Genomic DNA, 24,036 nt, shown 5'->3' on the forward strand with positions numbered 1-24,036 from the left:
GGAGACATTTTCTCAATTAAGAGTTCTGTTCCTAAATAGCTCGAGCTTGTGTCAAATTGTCAAAAGAAAAAAAAAAAAAAAAAAAAAAATCCAACTAGGCTTATGACCATCTAAAGCATCGTCAGGCCACAAGAGTTCTGGTAGTGGTGAGCCAGCCCTTGCCCACCATTAAAATCTTAACTTGAACCTTTCTAAAGAAAGGCTTCATGAAGAGCCCTAAGATAGAAACACGGACCCAGGCCCCCATTCAGCAACTGCTGCACGGTAGAGCTGTAGTCAGGATCCCCTCTCTATCATAGTTAGGGGCGCGCTTAGCTTAAGCAATTGGACATTTTCTTGTGACTAGTCCATTTGTAAGACGTTCATGTGATGGACAGAAACAGGAGTAATTTGGTCATTTTAAAAAATCTCGGTGTATGTTTTCATAGACTTTCCCACACTTGCTTTTAACTATTTCTTCTGTAAGGTGATTTTTGGGTAGTGTTTTTGTCTACTTGGTTTACACTCATTTACAGGACTGCCACGTAGTCAGATAACCAACCAGCCATGGTCCAGCACAGCAAATCCGTGTGGAGTCCGTTGTAGCTTGTAGCAAGGAAAGAAAAGAGCAAGGTGTGATTGAAGTCTGTGCTCCATAAACAGGGGTTCTGCCTCTCAGTCTGCTATCCCCCAGTGTGTAGTGTTAAGCGCAGTGAGTGCCTTGGATGAGGAAAGCTGTGAGAGATATTTTGAGAAACCCAAATGTCGGGTCACCCTGTGCTTCAAACAGATGCTCACTGCACACTTTTCTTGGAGCTGACCAGGCCTCTCTTCTTTAGTCCAGAGGCTTGGCCACACAAGGAAGGAAAGAAGCTGGGTAAAGATTACAGAGATGTGCCCCAAGGGCAGTTAGGTGAGGTTTAGAATAGGTCCTAGATTTGTTTTTTAGAACACAGAACCATCTGGAAGACAGAAGCAATGCTGGCAATGTAGCATTCATGTGGGGAAGAACATGAAAAGCCTGAAATGCTGGCAATTTTAGTGAGTGACAGTGCCGTCTCTTCCAAAGCCTGTGCGTCTGAGAAGGACCTTATTCATGATGTGGCACTTACCGATCCAGAAAGGCAGGCTGGGCAGGTGGCTTCAGCCTCCCTTACCAGTTTTTCCAGGCTGATTGATTCCGAGTCTGAAATGCTGTCACCGAACAACTTCAGGTGGAGGCACCGTGACTCAACTGTGCTCTGCTTACCTCAAGTTCGGCGTCTCCCCTGTGTCCCTCCCACCCACACGGTTGACCAAGAAAAAAATTAGAGACTTAAATTCTAATTGTTCCGGCTCTGTTTTCTCCTTTTATTTATTTATTTATTTGGTTATTTAAATATTTTGTATTTGAGTCAGGCAAAGTTTAAGTCTTTATAATAATATTTTCATCCCTGTTTTAAAAGTTAGCATGTGAGGTAGCAGGCTCCTGTTCGTGTTTCATTTGGTTGATCTTACTCCTCTGCCTGCTCCGCCTTCCCCTCCACACTTACATGCTTTTCGTCCCAGTGCGCCCCTTTCTACCTTCACATAAATGTCGTTCCTCTCCCCCCTCTCCTTTCTTCCTCCCTCCCTCTTGTTCCAGGCCTTCTCCTTTCCCTCCCTCTACTCTCTGTCTGTGTTTGTGCTCTGGGGTTTGAACCTACGGCCCCTGTATTCTAGACAAGCGCTCTACCATCAAGCTATATGTGCAGCCCCCAGTTAAATCTGATTATTTAATTATCTGTTCTTCCTAGGAATCTAGACAGCAGGTAGGGAAAATATAATACCCTGATTTTTGGAATCAGTTAATGGTTGTCCCAAGTATACATTTATGTGTGCCCTCTAATTTTATTTCACAGAAATCAGTGTGAGGTAACCATGATGGCATGAGGCATGAGTCACTTGTCACCATCTAGCTATGTTAGGTCAAGGAATTCAGGATCAGGGTGTTTCTTGTGCGGAATGTCTTTGTGGCACAGCTGCTGAGGACATGCTAAAGTCATGAAGCAGGTCTGTCCTTTGACGTGTCCTGTGAGTGAAAGCAGAACGCTGTGGTAGGAGAGGGCTCATTCTCTTTTGTTATTCTCTTAACCAGGTTTTGAAGGGACCACCTGCGAGCGGAATATTGACGACTGCCCTAACCACAAGTGTCAGAATGGAGGGGTTTGTGTGGACGGAGTCAATACTTACAACTGCCGCTGCCCCCCTCAGTGGACAGGTAGGTGCAAGGGGTCGAGTCCTCAGCCAGGTGGGTGTCATGTATGTGATACCACAGGGTGCTCAGTGATCCCTGACTGCCGGGCCTTTGGGTGTGGTGCTCACCCTGGATTCTCCTGTGTCTACTCTAAAGGGAGCTCCCACAGCCATCTCTGGGCAGCAGCTCTGAGCTCAGCCAGGACAGGTACTGCTCCTGGTCAGAGAGCAGAGCTTAGCACGTGGCAGTGTGTGGTTGGACACAGAACATGCTCAGTAGGTATTTGACAGGAAAAAATAAAACACACTAGAATGCACAATAAATTGAACATACCTGAAAAAAAACCCAGAGCTCATGGTTTGTCCTGGATAGACACCTGTCCCTTCTCATTGCCAGGGGCAATGGGCAGGGACTCTTGGTGACATCATTCTACTGTATCTTCTTCCTTTCTTGTATCTCTTTTTACTCAGAGACTTAAAACACTTGTTTTCTGCCACTGACATCAGTAGATCAGTTTTGCTTTGATCTGCACCCTCTTTGAAGTTTCTTGTGCCGTCTTAGGATTTTAAGTAAGTTTTGAAAGATGAGTGATCTGATGCAGACATTAGGCTTTAGATTCTGTTCACGTTGGCCTGTTTAAGACTGCATGTAGAGACAATTAGGAACTGGTTAAGAAATGAAGAACAGAGTCTTTAAAATACTAAGCATGGTGGTACACATTTTAATCCCACTATTTAGGAGGCAGAGGCAGGTAGATCTTTGAGTTTGAGGCCAGCCTGGTCTATATAGCATGTTCCAGGCTATCCAGAGCTACACAGTGAGACTCTGACAGGCCCCCCCCCATCACATTTTTATGTATTTGTGTACATGCACTTGTGTGTGTTTGTATATGCATGTGTGTGTGTATATGTGGGATACATATGCATGGAACATTTAGAGGTTGGGGCACCTCCAGGTTCTCTCTCTCTCTCTCTCTCTCTCTCTCTCTCTCTCTCTCTCTCTCTCTCTCTCTACTATGTGGGTCCTGAGGATTGGATCCTGGTCCTTAGGTTTGTGCAGCAGGTACCTTTCTACACTTTCTCAGTGGTCTGAACTGAGCTTTTTTGAGAGAAAGTGATTGACTTAATGTGGAAAGGGGGGAAGGGGGGATTAGTTAATGTGACCAGAGGAACCTACAGGGTCTCCGAATTGCTTTTCCAAATCTGAAACATGTAATTATTTAGAGTGCCCCAGTGCTATAGACCTTGGATAAGAAATATCTAAAGAGGATTTAAAACTTAGTGGTGTGATTGTATTCTGGAAGAGCCCGTAATTCTTCTCCTAATCCTCATCATTTTCAGTGCTTTCCCACAGGTCTAGAGTTGGACTTCTGGCACTCTGGTCCTGGCACTTCATTCCAAACTTTCTATCAGATTTTCTCTTCTCTCTAGCTTTCACCATTCCTGGAGTAGATTTTTGAGAAGCCTTTTTTTTTTTTTTTTTTTTTTTTCTCCAGCTTAAAAATGATCAGGAAGTTATTACCTTGAGAAATAGTTACTGCTAAGATTCGAATCATTGTCTTTCTGAAGATGTAATGGTACAAGGTTGGGGTGAATACATGTTAGGACTTGGTCCTATTCTAATCTCCACTGTTCTGTGGGAGTGTGATTCATGCTGCATTTGGCTCCTGATGCCAGTGCTCGTTAAATGGTATTTAACTTCATAACTGATTCTTCCCGATACCACACCAGGCTGCCTGCTCTAACCTGGATTCTGGAAGTGTGATGTTGGGGAAATGTTCTCAGTGAGACACTGTGATACCTCAGGGTGTCCATTCAGTGCCTTCTTGCAATGGAAGTCTTCTGTTGGGAGTGCCAGTTTTCTGGGTTACCTTGCTCCTGTAGTAGGGGCAGCAGAGGTGATAGAGAAGTTTCCTCAGGCAGTTTTTATTTCTTCTGGTCACAGTCACATAGTGACCCCCAGCCTCTTCCTTCAACCACACTGATATAGTGAAAGATCCACTCAGCCCTACCTGTGGCACTGACCACACCCGTTTGGGCGTGGTCACAGGCGCATAGGTGAGCCTGTGGTATTTGGTATGTGGTTCAGGACAGGCTTGCTCTCTCTTGTTCCCGATCGGGTCACAGAGAGCAGCCAGTGTGAACCTGTGATTCTTTGATTTCCAATGACAAGGATTGCCCATCCTTAGGATGAATGAAGTTCTTCTGGGCTGTGTGAAGTTGCCACGCCTCATGTCTGTTTGGTTTCCGGTCTTTTCCACATGTATCCATCAGTTCTCACCCTAGCCGTTCTGCTCACAGTCCTGTCTGCACAAGTGCACTTTACATCCTGTCCTCAGCCACACTGCCTGTCTCAGGTCTCCCCCTCTTGTCCTCACCCTGCTGGACTCAGGGGCTTACCTCCCAGGGAGCCTTCCCCTCCAAGTCTCCGGGCTGAGCCATGCTCCCCTCTGGCTACATTTCACTGTGACATGTTCCACATTTGTATTGACACAGTTAAGTGCTTGCTATGCTGGAGAGATGGAATTACAGGTAGCTGAGCCATGTGGACAGCAGTTAGTGCCCTAACAGACGTTGGCAGCTGCACTCTTTACCGGCTGGCTTCTGCTGATGCCCGAGAACACAGAGGTAGATTTGTTCCAGGAGTCCTGCTTTTGATGGTGTTAGAGATCCTGGGGTCATACCTAAGTGACAGGAATGAGCGGAACTTCTGCTCACTAGTTAAATATGTTCATCTCTTAATGTGCTAATTACATTTTGTATCCTTTTCTATTAGAGTTATAACTTAATAAATAATCTTCCTTCTCGATGATACGTGCTTAAAAGAATTAGAAAATAAATAGTGTGATTGGGTTCGTGTTTTAATCTAGGCTTATTGAGCTTCAAATCAGTGGCCCTTTTTTTCTGTATCAAGTTGGCTTTGTGAGGTGCCATTTATTTTTTTATCTTTTAAGGATAAAAGACATTAAAGTCTCTTTAGTGGTCGAAAGTTCAATTTCTAATTTCATTACTCTAGGATTTCGTGACTTGCTGTTTTGTTTTCCCTTCTTGGGAACTTTGCTGGTGACTCTGAGGTTAGAAGTTCATGCCATGTGAATGGCTCCCACACAGTGTGCCTCCTCTCCACCTGTAACTAAGAGCCTGTTAGAGCTGTGTTCGTGATTCCCTCTGTAGCTCCCACAGTTACAATCTTAGCTATATTGAGTTTAAGGAAATATGCTAAGGGTTAATTTCATGTTTTAAGTGACTCTTGGGAGTTTTAGAATAACACCTATGCCTCTGTTGTCTTTGCATGGAGGCGTCACTGCTGCTGCAGAGGTGTGTGCAGAGCTGCACTGCTGTAGCATGGAGCATCTTTGCCCTCTGGGCAGCCTTGCATAGTGAGCATGTTGGCTTGTTCAGGCCTTGTTCTGTGGTGGTTCCTCCTTGGGGTATGGGTGAGACTATTGTAGCTCACCCCAGAGCTTTTCCGCTCATGGCAGGTCTGGCCAGCTCTGCTCAGGTGTGCTGGGGGTAGGTTGATTTGTTTGTAGGAGTATTACAGAGAAAGTGAATATGCATATATTCCCTAGGATGGTTTGGTGCAGGCTGAGCACAGATGCCTTTATTATAGAGCCTTTGGCCTCACGCCATCTTACCAGAGCAGCTCTGCTCTGGCAAATATCCACCGAAGGGAAGCGCTCCGAAAGGCCCCACATTTATTAGGGCAGTGTAGATTAATGTTTTGTCTACGTAGATTGTTATTTGAATTTTCTTCTTAAAGGTTCATTTCCTTCAGAATTAAAGTTGACTCTAAGCTCAGCTCACAAATTCCTCTGTGTGGCTGCTTGGGTTTTGGGTTCATTCCCAGGGCAGATGTGATTGATTTCCCTGTTCTCGTTATTAATCCAGAAATGTAATTTCAGCACGGGCTTGGAATAGTGCTTCGGGACGGGAAGGGGAAGAGGACAATGAGAGTTAGATTTGAGTCAGATGAAGCTCTCCTAAATGCTGTGATCCTCGGGAGTGGGTTATGATTCCTCTTGCTCCAGCTTCAGAAAGGACATCTGGCCTGAATCCATGAGTGCTTGTGACAGAGGTGGCCGTGAGCTCTTCGGTTTGGGAGTGGAGTCTGTGTGCTGGTGTTTGGATGCTGAAGTGGCTCTGCTTTGGTCCAGTCTCTGGCTGGTGACAAGTTGTCTTGGAAGACGTGTGTGTGTGTGTGTGTGTGTGTGTGTGTGTGTGTGTGTGTGTGTGTGTGTGTGTGTGACTATAGGGATGGAGTGGGAACTAATCATATCTTAGATGGGAAAACACACCTCACATTTCCATTTCTGTGCTGTCCATCACCCCAGTTTCAGTTTCCTGGACAGATCATCAGGGTGATCACCTGAAGCATCCTTGTCCTAGGGGCCCCTTGAAAGCTGCTAGGAGGCCATGTGGGTGGAAACAGCTGTGAAGGCTTGGGAATGCTCTTCGTGCCCCGTGGTTCCTGTGGAACGACAGTGAGAAAGCTCAGTAGCAGATATCTACTGAACAATTCCCATATCCAGGACACTGTGAGAATCTATAAGGGGTACAAGGTAAAGGTAATTTGTCAAGAAGGAGGAAGGAATTCTTTGTATAACCATAAGAAGAGCTGGAAAATGTGAATGAGAGATTCAGAAAGAGACAGTGAATGTTGAGAAGAGTGAACCCATACCCTGACACTAATTGGCCAGTGTGGGGCTAAAGGCAGAGAGGGAATAGGGTCGAGATGATGCTAACTTTAAGCAGGATTTTAGCAAATATTTGCAGGAATCCAGAATAGGGGTAGGATCACAAATCTTTTTTTGCTCTGTGGAATCTATTACATTTGTGAGGCAAACTGTGTCTAGTCGGAAATCAAGATCTGTGCTTGGACCGTGACAGGTCTTCACTTTTAAGAAAATGGGGAAGAAGCTGGTATAGAGAAGGAGGCTAAGAAAAGGGGAGGGAGGAGAGACTGGAAGAAGGCTTTGCCAGTGGTACCACTAAGTCACAGCCTGCCCTTGCTGGACTCTGCCTGCCTCTGCTGCGGCATCTGTGGGAGCATCTGTCGTGCTCTGCTTGCTCTTCCTGGCTCCAGGCCTAGTTTACCTGGCAGGTCGCTGTTCCTCCTGTATGTGTACAGCATCCCTAGGACTATTGTTAATAAGTGATAGCTACTGCATGAGTGACAGCCAGGAGACTCAAAAATGACAGGATCATATTTTTTTAAAAAATCATCTTTAATTGTATGTCATAGCTGTGTGTGGGTATGTACACATGAATGTAGGTGCCTACAGAAGCCAAGGGTGTAGGCTGCCCTCTCAATGGAGCTATATGTGGTTGTCAGCTTCCTAGTGTGGGTGCTGGGAGTTGAATTAAGGTCCTCTGGAAGAACAATATATGAGCTTAACAACTGACATCTCTCCAGCCCTGATCACATATATTCCTTATATGACTGAATTGTAGTTCATGATGTGTACGTACCATATTTTTGTGCCCATTGTCAGTTGATAGAAACTTGTGTTTCTCCATCTCTTGACAGTTATAAACAGTCCTTCAGTAAATGTGGAAACACAGAGTCTCTGTAACATACTGGTTTCATTTTCCTTTGTGGGGTTGCTGAATCACATGGTAGTTATATTTTTTCCTTTATTTTTTGTGTATGTATGTACATGTACCATATGCCTGCAGTGCCCATGGAGGCCAAAAGAAGGCATCGGATGCCCTGAAACTGGAGTTACAGATGGTTATGAGCCATCATGTGGGTGCTGGGAACCGAACCCAGGTCCTCTGGAAGAGCAGCTGGTACTCTTAACTGCTGAGCCCTTGTCTCTCCAGCACCCTGTCCCCATAGCTCTATTTTCAAACTGTGAGTAGCTTCCATCCTAATAGATGTTCCCATCAGATGCAGGGTGCAGGGACTCCTACTTTTCCCTTTTCTCCACATTCTAGTCAGCAGTGTCTTTTGATAGAGCAGCTCTTCCAAGGGTGAGAGAGGGTCTCCTGGCCCTTGATTCAGCTTTCATTTATACCTGTCCTCCGTGATTTTACATATGTAATCTGGATGTTAAAAACCCACTTTATAGTATTGTCAAGAATTTTGAAATCATTTTTTTTTTTTATTTTGTTTTTCAAGACAGGGTTTCTCTGTAGCTTTGGAGTCTGTCCTGGAACTCGCTCTGTAGACCAGGCTGGACTCGAGATCCACCTGCCTCTGCCTCCCGAGTGCTGGGATTAAAGGCTGTGCTATCACTGCCCAGCAAGAATTTTGAAACCTTAACGCATCTTCTTAAATAAGGTCTTGGGCAGTGGGTACAGCATTGGTGCAACTAATCAGTTCTATTACAGCCATCTCAGCTGTGACATCTTCATTTTGGTGACATTTTTCAGTCAATTAAGTAACTATGTGTGATGTGACTTTTTCAGGAGATGCAGCAGTGTACTCTGGGAGCTGGAGACTTTAGTTGTCTTCACATACAGTAGCATTTTTCTAGTGTGGAATTCTTGGATCCCCTATTAAGTTGAGCTATTGAGCATCTCTCCTCTGCTTCCGGTGACGAGTCCTGTGGGGAGTGCAGTGTCAGCCACGGCCGCACAGCAGTGTCTTTCCATGCTCTCTCCTTGCTGTTTGCTTTGAGGGCTCAGTCTCCACCCTTTCCTTCCACAGGGCTCCCCTCTCCTCTTGAGAGTTCAGTCTACTCTCTTGTTGCTCTGCATTTTATGAGAACATCTCAAACTTTCCCCTTGGAACCCTGATTTATAGTTCCCCGTCTTCTGCTCTGTCCTCCGCAGCGTGTGATCCTGGGTTTTATTTGCACTGCATTCTTGTTTCCACATGACACAACAATTATCTTCCTCCTTTTTGTCTCTGCTGCGTCTCGGCCCCGTCCACAGAGCCTGGTATTTATTCTGTATTTTTTTTTTTTTTTTCATCTCTCTTTAGAACTTAAATTTGTCGGTGTCTTGAGAGCTGAACACTAGTTCTTTCTTGGTGTACTGGTTCTTGGCAGTGAGCATTTTTACAGTGTGCTTTTTATCTAATCGTATGTGGCGTACATCCATACTTTATATTGCAGACCCTTTTAATAGCCCCCATGTTGGATTTTTCCATATTACTCATTCCTCACAGAGTAACCTCTCGCCTGTAAATGGAGAAAGTCTGTGCTGTTTGGATCCCCTCACCCTGAACCTCCCTGTGAGGTGAGGGCTTTTCTGTGTCAATTGGCTTAGCAGTGAGGAGCCTAAAGAAGCGGGGACAGTGCCAGAGTGTGGGCCCGCCCGCAGGGGGTTGAAGCTTGGCGCCCCCTTCCTCTCTGGAGAAGCCTCTGTGCCAGGGGTCAGCTTCCTGAATGCCAGCTCTGGCCAGCTCTCTGCAGAGGCCGAGGCCAGCAATGCTTTGGTGCCGCTGCATCCGGAGTTTGCCCCAGATGCACTGCAGACTCTCTTGTTGCTATAGTGGCTACAGCGGCCGGGGACTCCTCGGCGATTCAAGCTGCTGTTGACCTGGAGGGGTGAGGTGGAGTTCAGACCATTCTTCCTGAGGCAGAGCAGGCACTCTGAAACACAGATCGGACTTGCTGCTTCTGTGCTTAAACGCTTCTGTGGAGCCTCTGTTTGGGGTGGCAGAGTGCTCCATGGAACCTGCTCTCGCTGCATCTCTCCACTACCCACGCACAGCTTGTAATTCAGCTGCTTCCATTCCTTTCATTGCCTCAAACAGGCTATGTTCCCCCTTCATTCAGACCCGCACACATCATATCCGTCTGCCCGAAATGCTCCCCACTCCTTCCTTCCACCCACACGTATGTGTCCTCTTACACAGCCTGCTCTGCCCATGTGTCCCTGGCTGTCACTTCCCAGTTTTGTTCTGCAATCTCCCTTCTCCCGAGGCAGCAGGTACTCATTAGAACACTCGACACCTTGTATTATCATTGCTTGTTTGGGCATAACCACTATTTGCTTAAAGGCTACAGGGTAGAAACCGGGGCTGCTTTATTTATGGGTAATTCCAGTACAAATAGTCCAGGCCTCACACAAGTGTAGGAGCGTTCATACGTGCGTGTGTGTGTGTGTGTCTGACTGTCTGTGTATGTGTGTCTCTATGTGTGTTGTGGCAATGAATAAATGTTGTTCCTGGTGTCATCCCTCCCCCCTCCCTCCGGATTCTTTGTTGCCTTTTCCACTATGGCCTAGGTTTGAGAACTTCTGCAAAATTGAGCCCTTCACTTGTAAATATGATGTTCGACAATAAATAGGGAGAACTTACAAAGCCGTCTGGCACCTAGAAATGATTTACTATTATATGAGGTCAGTCCTGGAGTCAAAGTTGAGAGATTGGAGGACTGCAGGAGCTCCACTGGGGAGCGCTGTCTTGGAAGATGTCTTTAGGGATGGGTACGCTTCAGTTAAGAAGGAAATTGTCACCACAACATAGATTGCTCGTGGATAGAGTGAGGGGTTAGGATAGAGGCAAGGAGAACTTGGTGTGACAGTGAGATGTAGTTTAGCAGATAGGATAAGGGCCTGGGATGAGGAGTGGCTGAGCCGACTGGTGGATGTAGATAAGGGAATTAGGAGACTCTGGGGGATGAACAGAATAGAGACACCCTCTGTTGCTGTTGGAAAAGTAAGGTTCTTTTTTTAATAAGAGAAGACAGAAAAATACAAGCATTATTTAATAAGTAAATACTGAGAATTCCTGGGTATTCATGGTTTGGCATTGTGCTAAGATGTGGGGATTTAGCTATGAGGTAGATGGCTGCCATCAATTCTGTATGAAGTTTATAGCCCTGAAATAAACAGTAGTGAGAAATATAAACAAATAATCTGATTGTGTGTAAAATCTGACCTGTAGTGAGTGCCTTGCAGGGTTAGTAGGGAAAACAAAGTTTGTTTAGGCAGTCAAGGATTCTAGGGAAGATGACATTACAGGTATAGACTATGAGTAGAGAGGCAGGGTAAGGTGTTTGTGCCTGAAGTATCCACGGTCTGGTGAGTGTGATATCCCAGACCAGACTAATTTGGGCCCCTCGTGGTTTTAGAGAAGATGGCTTGCAAAGACAAGCCATTCTCTTTTCCTTTTTCCTGGGGGAGGTGGAAAGGCCCTGACTAGCCCATTGCTTTGGTCCCAAGGTTAAATGATAGCAGTCTGCAGCTTTCCAAGTGGGGATCACCAGGAGGTGATTGTCCTCGGAAGGCTTGCTTCGCTGAACTCTGTGCAGTGTGTTTGGGGAGCTCACAGCGTGGTGTGCTGACCCAGGTGACAGTGTTGCCAGGACTGGCCTCCACGGCTGCTTTAGTGGCTTGGTGAGGAACAAGTCTCCCTTTGCACTGCACACTTTTATTTGCTGGGCAGCTCATAACTTAGTGCTCTTCCTCTTCCTGCTAAATGTCACTTGGATACATTGGTGATTAACCTCCCGTGTTGAACCTGTCTTCCCCTAACTGTCCTGTGCCTGTTACACCAGGTCAGAATTCACATGCAAATTTAAAGCATCAAACCATCTCCAGCCCTTCTAAACCAGCAGGAGAGGGCATTGCATCCTTTGCTGTCTTCTGAAGTAAGCATCCTCCCTCCCACACAGGCAAGCACTTTCTTGCTATGGGAAGTGGGAAAGGCCAAATGACCACAGAGAATACACCCAGAGCTCCCTTGAGTGCTGTCAGTTTCCCCGTCCCGATCTCTCATGACCTGCCATGCTGCTTTCACTATAGTGCTCTTCATCTTGGGCAGCTGGGCCTTCATGCTGGACTTTAAGAGCTGCTGCATTAAGGAGAATTAGGGGCTGGGGATGTAGCTGAGTGGTAGAACATTTGTTTAGCATGTGCCAGGTCCTGGGTTCAATCTTTAGTACTGCTTCCCCCCTTAAAAAAAAAAGTGCTGGGGGTGGGGTATCAGTTCTGGAGTTAGCCTAATAGAGGTTTTGGTGACAGTACTCAGGGACCTGGGAAGCCTCTTTCCCAGCAGAGCCTTACTTCTCCTCATGGTAGATTCTGCCTGGTTTTTCTCCTGTTCAAAGTGGGTGGAAACATGAAGCATAGTGTCCTAGGAGACATTCCTTTGGAAATTTCAGCACAAGGGGTTGCAGTAACCATTCCAGCTACTGCTTCCCACGTCTTTAATCATATAGTTCGGTGACAGAACTGTGTGAAGGAGGAGAAGAAACTAAATGAGCTGGAGGCTCTTCTTCTAGAACCTTAGAGAAAAATGGTCTTGTTGGCAGAAAGTCATTTCTAAGCTGGTGTGCCCTTAGATGTGCAGATCTCACGTCTAACAAGCATATCGAATGGATATGCAGATACAGTCCATGCCGGAAGCATGGACTGCCCACCCCTTGAGCACATTTCCATTTCAGGCAGTGCTTTGCAGCTGTAAGGTTTCCTCTGATCCAGTGCAGTGATTCATAGCCTTGGTCTTCACCTCCTCCCGCTCCCCCTCAGCCCTCTTCTCCCCACCTCTTGTGCCTGTGCACTTGGAAAGATGCAGCATGCAGAAATACTTCTTTGCAAGATTGGCTCACGCCACAGGTCTGTTAAGTTCAGAGCAATATGGACCAATTGCAGCCTCACTTCTCCTGCAGGCACAGTGGCCTCTCTAAGTCTGTTGCAAGTCTGTTGCTCCAAAATTGTGCACAAACGGCACAGTTTTGTGACAGCTAACAATGTCTGCTTCATTGTAGACAAGCTGGCTATTAGTATAGTTTCCCAGGAGTGTCAGGTTTCTTTTCCAAGGAAATATTATTTTACCTACTTTTTCTTTTTCTTTTTTCTTTTTTTTTTAAACCCACTCTTTCTTATAACAGTACATAAGAAATGTATGTGAAATATTTTTAAATATACAGTGTCTCATACCCAGATTTATCTCAGGGCCTCACTAAAGAACGATGACATGGAACATGCTTGCATTCCACAAGTCCTCGTGGTTCAGGGGCAGCCCAGCTGTCGGACTCAGTGTGAGCATAACTAGACTCGGCAATTACCCAGTTTACAACAGCTCTCTACCTACTTCTTGTTCGTGTGTTTATTTCTCAGCCCCGCCTGAATCCTAATAACACAGCTGTCATTCTTTGAAGTAGTGCTTTTGCTCGCAGCATAAGGGAGCGAATGTTTTGTAATGAATGATATCATCTGTCCTGGGGTGGATGTTTGCCACTCTGCCTCCTTCACTGCGCCCTTTCATTCTCTCCTTTACACCGGCCTTCTCCTTCCCTTCATTCTGCTCACCTTCCATCTTGCTGCCTCTCTCCTTCCCTCCTCCTCTCTCCATCCTCTACCCCTTCCTTTTTTCCTTCTTTTGGTTTTTCCAGACAGAGTTCTCTGTGCAGCCCTGGCTGTTCTGGAACTCCCTCTCCAGACCAGGCTGGCCTCTAACTCATAGAGAGCCACCTGCCTCTGCCTCCAGAGTGCTGGGATTAATGGCCTGCGCCACCACTGCCTGGCTGACCCTGCCACTTTTCCCTGCCTTCCTTCATCATTTCCTCCTTCCCTCTCTTCCTTAACCGTCGCTCATTCACTACTTTGCTCACTACTCTTCCTTCAGGCTGAAACACTTTGCTCCATCCTCATTGATCTTAGATTTGCCTTTCACATCTACGCTTTCCTGGGGCTGTTTGTTTTAAAGCTTTTCCCTGTGTCCTTGCTTATCCTAACTTTAAAAAAAATTACTGTACACTCACACGCGCACGCACACACGCACACGATATTTTGAGATATATTTGTCTCTATTTTGAGATAACTGTGGATTCATACATGTTATGAGAATGAATGAGAGATATCCAGGAGCCTTTACCAAGTGTCTTATGGAGGAAACATCATTTTAGATTACTGCACAGTGTCACAGCCAGGGTATTGACATGGACACCATGGAGACAGAGAACAAAAGCCCCTGTACTTTGGTGTAGCGCTCCTTTTCATGTTCTCATTATGCCCCTTCTTCATTTACACTTTTCTCTCCTTTCTTCTTTGACTGTTTTATTCTTAAAATGTTTGTTTGTATGTGTATAGGCATTTTGCATGTATGTATGTCTGTGAAGCACATGGAAGCCCTCCAGAGGCCAGAAGAAAGCATCAGATCCCCTGGATCTGGAGTTAGAAATGGTCGTGATGCTTCTGTGTGGTGCTGTGTGGTCCAGCCACAGCCAGTGTTCTTTATTGCTTTGCTGTCTTTGCCAGCTCAGGATTCTTCATTTCTTGGCCCAACAATTTAGCTAAGTCAAGAGACCTAAAGAGTTTGTCTTTTATTTGGCCAGCTGGCCAAATTTTAATCTTGTCAGAGCTTCTAGAAAGGCTATTTATTTTTTTCCTGATAAGTGTCATTTGGATAGCTCAAGGTCACTTTAACATCTGTAAGAGGACACGGACTATTATGGGTACCACTTGGATCAGCTTCAGGCAAGTCATGCAGGGGCTGGTATGGCACAAATCTTTTATGACATAAGGGTCCTAACCCAGCATTCTTGCCCCCAAAGGGCAGTTCTGCACAGAAGATGTGGACGAGTGCCTGTTGCAGCCCAATGCCTGTCAGAACGGAGGCACCTGCACCAACCGCAATGGAGGCTATGGCTGCGTGTGTGTGAATGGCTGGAGTGGAGATGACTGCAGCGAGAACATTGATGACTGCGCCTTCGCTTCCTGCACTCCAGGCTCCACCTGCATCGACCGCGTGGCCTCCTTCTCCTGCTTGTGTCCTGAGGGAAAGGCAGGTAAGGCCAGCACAATGACAGAGCTGGAGAACCTTACAGGAGGAGGCTGTGAGCACCCCGGCTCGGGCCTTCTTGTCTATGTGGCACCTGTGTCCTGTTTGCTGCAGTCTGAGGGGGACCATTCTGTAACGCAGTCTGCTAGTGAGTCTTCCTCAGACAGTCACCTCCAGGACCTTGGCCTGCAAAGCACCCTAGGAACCCAGAGCAGATGGCTAGTCCATGGACTCACTGAGTCACTTTAAGAAAAAAAATACCCATTTACTGAGGAGAGCTTTTTCCACCTCCGTGCCTCCGAAGAGTCTCTACAGGAAGTACTCTTCAGACTGCAGGGTTAACCTTGTTTTCTAGACAGCTTCTAGCTTTGGGAATGAAATAGCAGAGCACTGTGGAGGCAGACTCAGAAGAAAATCAAGAAAATCGCCAGTCAGACAAGAAACTTGCAGCCCGGCCTTTCCCAGAGCCACACCTCGAGCTTTGTGGAAGAAGCCTTGGCCGGTTGTAGACTGGAAACTCCAGTTCCCACCAGAACCTTGCAGAACAGGAAGCCTAGTAGTATTGACTCCTCCCTTCCACACATCTGGGCACTTGGCAGATGCCCCCCCCCCAGCCCCTGATCCAGGAATGCTGGCATGACTAGCTGGGTGCCATAGAGTAGACAGACGAGGTTCACTTCCGAGGCTAGTAAGATTAGTAAGATGCCAGTTAGCCTGGGGACATTAAGTCACGTGACATTGGAGAAAGAGGATGCCGGATAAAACACAGGAAGCATGGAATATTTGACACATACATCCATGAACTTTTTTGTGTTTATTAGAAATTTAAATCTGACACACACTTTCATGGACATTTTTATGTTTATCAGAAATTCGAATTTAACTGGACATCTGCTTTTTTTTTTTTTTTTTTTTTTTTTTTTGCCACTTCTGCTCCTCTCCACAGGATATCTCTGTTTTCCTGTGTTCCTCCTCTAATGCCTGTACATGCCTTGCCCTGGAGGATTGCTGTAGCAGAGAGCTCTGGTCTGAGCCCAGGTTGTCTGTAACAGCTGAGGGCTGTGCATGTCCCTAATGTAGGAGCAGATGAAGGGAATATTGCCCCCCCCAGACCATGATGTGAAGAATTTAGTTTTTCTGCTTTTGATGAAGAAAAAGATTTTCTCTAAGAGAGATTTTTGCTTGTGTCTTCTCTGTGCCCCGTCCTGAGACAGGTCTCTTGTGTCATCTGGATGATGCCTGCATTAGTAACCCTTGCCACAAGGGGGCGCTGTGTGATACCAACCCCCTGAATGGGCAGTATATTTGTACCTGCCCACAGGGCTACAAGGGGGCCGACTGCACAGAAGATGTAGACGAGTGTGCCATGGGTGAGTGTCTAGCATCTTTTCTGGGCTTGTCCGCTCAGTTAGTGTTTCAGTGGGAATACATTGTACTTTAGGCACTATTACACCCAAACCTTGATTTTTCCTATTCCATGCACGTAGTTTACAACCAACCTTTCCTGTATGACCATAAATCCTTTTCTGGGAATTGAACAATAGGGTAGATCTAGACTTGATTCTTGTAGAGTCTCCTGGGCTGCAGTGATGACCCCACTATTAATCGTGTACTGAGTTTGTAGAGGATCCAAGTTCAATTCCCAGCATCCACATCAGGCAGCTCACAATTGCCTGCAACTCCAGCTTTGGGGGCTATGACCTCATCTTCTGGCCTCATATACACATACATGCACAAAACAAACAAACAAACAAAAGTCCTGCCCTGATAAGAGATTTAAAAGGAAAAGAATATCACACAATTTGATATTTGAGATCACTCTAGTAACTTATTTTTACAAATTAATGAATAAACTGAAAATAGTGATCTTGCTAAAAGTGTTGTAACTTCCAGACTGTTCTCTGCTGGAAACTCTGGCAAGTGCTTGGTCCTGGTAACTGGTTCTTATGTATTACAGCCAACAGCAATCCTTGTGAGCATGCAGGGAAGTGTGTGAATACTGATGGCGCCTTCCACTGCGAGTGTCTGAAAGGCTACGCAGGGCCTCGCTGTGAGATGGACATCAACGAGTGTCATTCAGACCCCTGCCAGAACGATGCCACCTGCCTGGATAAGATCGGAGGCTTCACCTGTCTGTGCATGCCAGGTAAATAGGGCCAGCCGCTGACCGTGCCCACAGGGTACTCAGTGATTCTGTGCAGCATGTGTGTGACTCCCGATGCTGGTGGAGCAGAGTTGGGTCAGGACTGCTGTGCAAGCCCTTTAATTTCAGAGCAAGAGGCTACTGGGGTAGTTAGAGCAAAGCAGACCAGATCAAACAAGACCACCATGGCAAAGTCCAGTTTCACACACTGGAAACCCTCAGAGGCCATTTCCCACTAGAATCCTCTAATCAGCAAGTTTCCTGGTCCTCTGATAGATGACATACACCATTGCACGCATTTCACTCACAGAATTAGACTTTAGCCACAGTTATTCAGGCACTTGTCTCTTACTCAGAACGAGACACTAGCTTAGTTGTGTCCTGGGGTTCTTCTGCAGGTGTATTCGTGACTCCTCAGGACAGATAGGATGAAGTGGTGGCCGAGGCCAGCTGCTCTGTCTAGTAAGGGATGCCAGCACTCTAGCCTCGGGAAGGAGACCCTCCTAATCCTGACCTGCACCCCAAGAACCCCAGTTCAGCTGGCCTTTAGGAAGAGAATGTGGTGGTGGCGGGGTGTCCAGAAACTAGAAATAGGTCACAGGATGTGCAGAGTCTTTGTATGCTGTCTCACTGGTGTCCTGGGCGTAACGCTTGCATTATCACTTGTCACTATGATGACATCCCTGGCAGAATCAGTGAGGACGACGTGGGAGGGCGTGTGGTGCTGGCTGCTCATGTTTTGTTGGATTGGGAAGCAGAGATAGATAACAGGACCAGCAGCAAAGCTAAGCTGTTGTCTTAAAGTCCCATTGCTAGTCTACCATGTCCCATGTCCCAGAGGTTTCATAGCCTCCTTAAACAGCAGCAGCTGGGGACCAGGTGTTCAAACAGACGAGCCTGCGAGGGCCATTTCACATCCATTCCCTGACATCCTTGCCCTTTCTTCACATTGCCAAGGACGCCTTACAGTGTGTCCTCTTTGCTGACTGCAGGGGCTTTTTTTTTTTTTTTTTTTTTTTTTTAATCATAGCAAAGTCCCTTTGTCTTTGGAGAAGTGCTTGTGCTCTGGGGGCTGTAGCCTGCGCATTTGTGCTTTCTTGGCCGGAATGCCCCTTTATTTCTGTCTGAAGCACGTGTGTGGTCCATTTGTGCAGGTTTCAAAGGTGTGCATTGTGAACTGGAGGTGAACGAATGCCAGAGCAACCCGTGTGTGAACAACGGACAGTGTGTGGACAAAGTCAACCGCTTCCAGTGTCTGTGTCCCCCTGGTAAGTGCCCACCACCTGCCCCTGTGTCCTTCCAAAGCAACAAGCCAGCTGACCCCAGGAAGGGGGAGAGAGGGAATGTGTGTGGGCTGTGCAGGAGGAAATCATTAAAGTGAGTACTTGGGGGAGACGTTGTGTGTGCCGAGGTGGGGAACTGTTGTAGCCAGTATGTCTTCCAAGTCTTTTGTAGCCTGAAGTCCAAGTCTGTTCTGGAATGGCCCCTGACCTCCCTGTCTGTGTCGAAATTTTCAGAGCACTCACACCTCACAGAAGCACGGGGTGTGATTTTTTTTTTCCCCTTGTGAGTCATATTCCTAAATCCCAAGACATTTTATCCTGTCAAGTCCAGGCAGGCAACATACATGAAATTTTTTCCAAGGTCTTCTGCCTCTGCTGATGCTGAAGGCATGCCAGCTGACTGACATGGACGGTGGCTTTCCCACTTCCTCTTTCATAGCCAAGAGCCTTTTAGTCTGGGGATATGGTGACTAGTTTGAGACTCCGTCTTTCCATAGTGTCCCAGCTCCTCTTGCTTCTGGAGATGATTTCTGTGCTCTGAAGCAGCAACGGTGGGAACCCGGGCATTAGTCACATGCCAGGCACAGTCATCTGCCTGGTGACCCAGTGGCGTATGCTCTGCTAGCGATATAACCCACCCTTTCCCTAAAGGAAGATGGTTGAGTCTTTGATGTGTGTCACTTTTGTGCCTCTTCAAGGTTTCACGGGGCCAGTGTGCCAGATTGACATTGACGATTGCTCTAGTACCCCGTGTCTGAATGGGGCCAAGTGCATCGATCATCCAAATGGCTACGAATGCCAGTGTGCCACAGGTAAGCATCAGCTCACTGTCCGTCCCTTGGGAGGTCGCTCTGTGACTGTCTTCCACTAGCTGTTCATTGTTAGAGCATAAAGGGGTTTCACTCTAACAGCCAAGGAGTGGCTCACGCTGGAGGGAGCTTTTGCTGCAGACCTCCTGCTGCCCTTGCAGTACCCACCTGTAACACCTGCCTCATTTTCACCATGGCAGAGGTTCTGCCCACACATCCAGCTGGTGTCTGTGTGTTTGTGGGAAGGAGATGGGCAGCGGTAGGGTTTCACTGACTCCTTGGGAAAAGGAGAATTCTAAAAAACAGCTGCCCCTCATTGATGCTCTCTGCAAGGCGTGGCTCTTGTCTCCTGAGCTAGGCCTTTATGCAGTGCAAAGGCCTTCTGCATCTAGAATACAGGCGTCCTTGAGAATTGGTTGTGACACTGACAACAGAGAGCTCTCTCTGGGACAGTTCAAACCAACTCATGATTTGATTCTATATTCCAAGAACATTTGGTCAAGCAGATGTACATTTCTGGGTCTTGGGCCATATTTCTTGCTTGCGAGTGGATTTCATTAAATCAAATGGCCACATCACACTTGCTGTATGGAAGTGTACATCAATGTGGAGAAAGAAGGTCTAGAAATTGCTAGAAGAGGAAACTTAGTTTTTTTCTCTATTTAAGCCAGAATTCATGACTAGCAGCCAGAGAGAAGACTCAGTGGTTGAAAACACTTGCTGTTCCTGCAGAGGGCCTGGGGGTCTGCAGCTCACAACCACATGTAACTCAAGTTTCAGGGGATGTGGTGCCTACCCTCTTCTGGCCTCTGTGGGCATCAGACACATGCATGCACGCGTGCTGTGCACATGCATACATACAGGCAGGCAAGCACTCAAGAAAGAAATCAACAGCCGTGAGTAAAGTCACATGTGAGTTAGAAGACAGATTCTTAGCATGTAGGTCTTGTGCATATGGTTTCCCTCAGATCTCAGAAAAGCAGAACTCGCCCCCACAGTCTTGCAGAGCGCTGATGCTTCTGTTGTGGGTGAGGGCACTCTACTGAGCTGCATTTCTTCTTAGAAACCATTGCCTTTTGCTGGAGGCATTCCTGCCTTTGTCCTCACCAGCCACCATCTGTGGAGTGTGACTTCATAGAAGGGAGATTAAGCCCTAGGTCTCCTGTTTAAAAGGGACAAGAGGGCTTGGTGAGATGGCTAAGTGGGTAAAGGCACTTGCCCTACAAACCTGAAAAGGTGAATTTGGCTCCCAGACCCCATGGAGTGAGGAGAGAACTGACCCCAAACAGTTGTCTCCTTAACTCCATGTAAGTGTTGTGGAATGTACGTGTCCACAGCACTCAATTGAAAATAATAAGTTAAGAATAAAATTAAAAATAAAAGGGAGGCGAGATGTCCTGGAGCCCTTAGGAAGAGGGAGGGACATGGATCTAGTGATAGCTCAGTTGTGAGAGATCTTACCTCATTGTCTTTCAAATGATCACAAGTGGGTCACTTCCTTTATTTAATGACTATTTATTTGGAAACTAGTAGCATAGCACTGGGGTGGGGGAGGCTGTGAGACTTCATTTCTGTCCTCCAGAGTCAGAACTGGAAGACAGAATACGTGGAAAGAAACCATGGCCAGCACCTGTGTGTTGGGAGGAAAGATGCTCAGACATAAGGAGGATGTGTAGAGAGAGCTCTTTCCTCTGCAGCCCAGGGCCAGTGCGGCTGGGAAGACAGCAGTAGACCCTGGCTCAGGCATGGGGCATTTCAGTTCTACAAACTCCACTAAGAATCTTTGAGTGTGGGGTCCCCAACCGTGAATTCTAAACCAGACAAGCAATTGCCACTGCCCGAGGCCAGCTGTGGAAATGGTTGCAGATGTGGGGTGTACAGGGTGACAAGCAATTGCCACTGCCCGAGGCCAGCTGTGGAAAAGGTTGCAGATGTTGGGTGTGCAGGGTAAATGGACAAGATGCCTTTGGGTATAGACACAGCATGCTTCCTGGTTTCGAACACCCCTCAGTAAAGCTCCTTCTGCAGGTTTCACTGGTGTGTTGTGTGAGGAGAACATCGACAACTGTGACCCAGATCCTTGCCACCATGGCCAGTGCCAGGATGGGATTGATTCCTATACCTGCATCTGCAACCCTGGGTACATGGGGGCCATCTGCAGTGACCAAATTGACGAGTGTTACAGCAGCCCTTGCTTGAACGATGGGCGCTGCATTGACCTGGTGAATGGTTACCAGTGCAACTGCCAACCGGGTACATCAGGTAGGATGGCCCCTCTCTCTCCCTTCCTCCATCTCTCCTTCCCTCCCTCCCTCCCTCCCTCCCTCCCTCCCTCCCTCCCTCCCTCCCTCCGTCCCTCCCTCTACTCTCCAGCTCTTTTTTTCTGGCATTGCCAGTCTGATGTGTCAGCTTTTTTCCAGGTCTGTGTCTGGTGGGGCCCTGGGCATTTTAGGCAACATTAAGGGAAGGAAACACTTAGCCTCATACCTTGGTGGTTGCAAAGGTGCCAAGGTGCCAGCTTTATTTCCAGGACTCCTGGGTGGCCACTTGAACCTGGAGGGGGTCTCCTTGCTAGATGAGGGCCAGCTCTCTCTCAGCAGAAGTTTTGGAGTCATTTTGTCAGGCAGCAGTGTTTTCTCACAGGTTTCCCTGAATTCCATTTTACCTGTTAGGGGAATGATCACAGGCACAGCAGACAGAGAAATACTGTGTTCAGGATCAAAGGAAAATGTATTAGTGGAAGATTAACCACTGTGAGCCTTTTTGAGCAGGGAACCTGCCAATACACAGGGTGATTTGTTGGGGAGTCATCCTGGACTTAAGGAAGTTGGCCTATGGAGGGGGCAGAGGTAGGGGAATGGGTAACTGCCCTGATTTTATTGTGTTCCTTCAAATCCATTTCTTCAAACTTGTCAAAGGCCCTGGTCTACATCCAGGGCCTCACACATGCCAAGTTTGAAAACAAAGTCTTTTTTGAATTGCTCAAGCATACGAAAAACATCCCATGCCTTCACAGCTGAGAATGTGGGCCCCCTCCCCACATTTAGATAACTCCCTCAAAGGGCTGAATGGAGCTTTGTGAAAGCTTCCAAAAGCAATTTGCTTCCGGGCTGGTCCCCAGACATGAGAAATTGCAGTACGAAAGAAATGTGAGAGATTTACAAGCAGTTGAATGGATGCCTTTAGAATGGAGGGGCTGTTTTAGACTTGCCGTCTTCCCCATTGTAACAAACATTCCTGGAAACCTGGCGAGTGGTGGGTTGGCAAGAACTTATTTTCCTCTGGGATTACATCCTTGTTCCAGAGTGTAGCAGGTAGACTTTCCCTTGGGGACCGAGGCAAGAAGTTGATATTCATGGTCTGCATCAGGCAGCATGTAGAGGAAGAAGGCCAGACCCATTGCTGTAGCTGTTGGAAGAAACAGAGCAAAGAGCTGCAGCATACAGAGTTGCTGGTCTGTAGTTAGTGGAAAGGAGCTGGCATGTGCCGGGGACCTGGCTGGAAAGTTCATTTAGGAGACGTTGTTGCTAGACTCATCATCATCGAGTAGGAATTTCTGATCCAGGTGTCATGCAGTCCCTGTTGGTAGTTTGACGTTTGGGATGGCTCACCATAGCTTGCTTACCATTCCTGTGGTTTTCACTGTCTGGATGCTTAAAGGGAGATAGACTCCGAGTCACTTTCAGAACCTTTTGCATCTGTGCTTTTATGATGATAAACTGTTGAAGTGCTTAGTTTCCTCGGGTTTCAAGTAACCCAAAAAGGTTTGATCTAGCATAAAGAATCATTAAGGAAGAAACAAACAGCCAAGCAGTTTAGCAACTGCATAGAAGCCTCTTATAGGCTACAAGAAACAGTGGAGTCGCAGGCCTTGGGAGAGGACTACAGAAGCAGGGCAGCTTCAGGCCTGCGCCTCAGAGGGCAAGTGTGTCAGTGTGGGTGCTTGTGGCCCAGCTTGATCTGGTGTCATTTCAGCTCAAGTGAACCATGAGCCCAGGGACTAGAGCTGCATTGGCATGTGGGGGTTTCATGGAACTGAAGGCTAGAGGGATCCCCTTGTGTACGGGAATATGGAAGCCAGTGTCTCATTCATGGTTAGTGAGGTTAACCTCATCAACACAGGAAGGCTAGATGGTATTCTGGAACTAGCACATAGGTGGTGTTTATTGATAACTACTTTTAACTATTGATAAATATCCACCTACAGATAATGCAGCTTATGAGCGAATCAACATGGTGACATATGGACTAGAAGTTTCACCTGTTTATATTCTTACTATGAGTTTTTAGTTTTAGACTTTTTATACCGCAAGGTATTCAATGGTACCCACAAAAGCTTTCTTAGATGCACGTTAACTAACGTAATATGAATATTGCCTTATATTATCATTGCATAACCATGGCAACAAAAATGATTGCTGTATCTCTGTATTTAGTTACTCATATCTACCAAGCTCGTGTAAGTATAGCCAAACCCCCCCACTCATCTGAGGAGCAGGCCAGGAGCCAAACATCACAAATTGCATCCGGACTTTTATCTTTATGCCCACAGTAACCATCAAGCTCGAGGTGATAGATAAAAGTTCTAAAATTTGATTTCAAAGCTCAAATTTTATTTTAGGTGGAAAATACTACCAGCTATTTTACTAAGTATGATAGATTTATTTTATTCACATAATATTTGCTAAATATTCAAGAATAACGAGACTTGATTTGTGTGTAATGGTTTCTTTGTTTGAGTTAAGATGGGTTTCTGGGAAGAATGTTCCTGTTTGAGCTCACAGTTCAAGTTATGGCTGCCCCTCCTGGCTATGATGCTTTCTCAGTCTGAGGGCTGAGAGTTGACAAGTTATAAAGTGATAGATTTCTACCTTCCAGGAAAGCTATTAGGTGAACCAGGCACATGCTCGTTTGGCTCTGGGTGTA

At 46.7% G+C, this 24,036-nt stretch overlaps 1 protein-coding gene across 1 annotated transcript in view; it reads left to right on the forward strand.

Moving 5' to 3' along the window:
• Positions 1–24,036, forward strand: part of Notch2 (notch receptor 2) — a 135,316-nt gene that overhangs the window by 70,051 nt on the left and 41,229 nt on the right. Inside the window, exons 5-11 of the mRNA XM_051199130.1 lie at positions 2,096–2,218; positions 14,649–14,882; positions 16,090–16,245; positions 16,833–17,021; positions 18,173–18,286; positions 19,000–19,113; positions 21,139–21,372. Coding sequence (XP_051055087.1) covers positions 2,096–2,218; positions 14,649–14,882; positions 16,090–16,245; positions 16,833–17,021; positions 18,173–18,286; positions 19,000–19,113; positions 21,139–21,372 — 1,164 coding nt within the window. The remainder of the gene's footprint in view (positions 1–2,095; positions 2,219–14,648; positions 14,883–16,089; positions 16,246–16,832; positions 17,022–18,172; positions 18,287–18,999; positions 19,114–21,138; positions 21,373–24,036) is intronic.

Source organism: Phodopus roborovskii, unplaced genomic scaffold, assembly GCF_943737965.1.
Source record: "Phodopus roborovskii unplaced genomic scaffold, PHOROB, whole genome shotgun sequence".
Taxonomy (NCBI): Eukaryota; Metazoa; Chordata; class Mammalia; order Rodentia; family Cricetidae; genus Phodopus; species Phodopus roborovskii.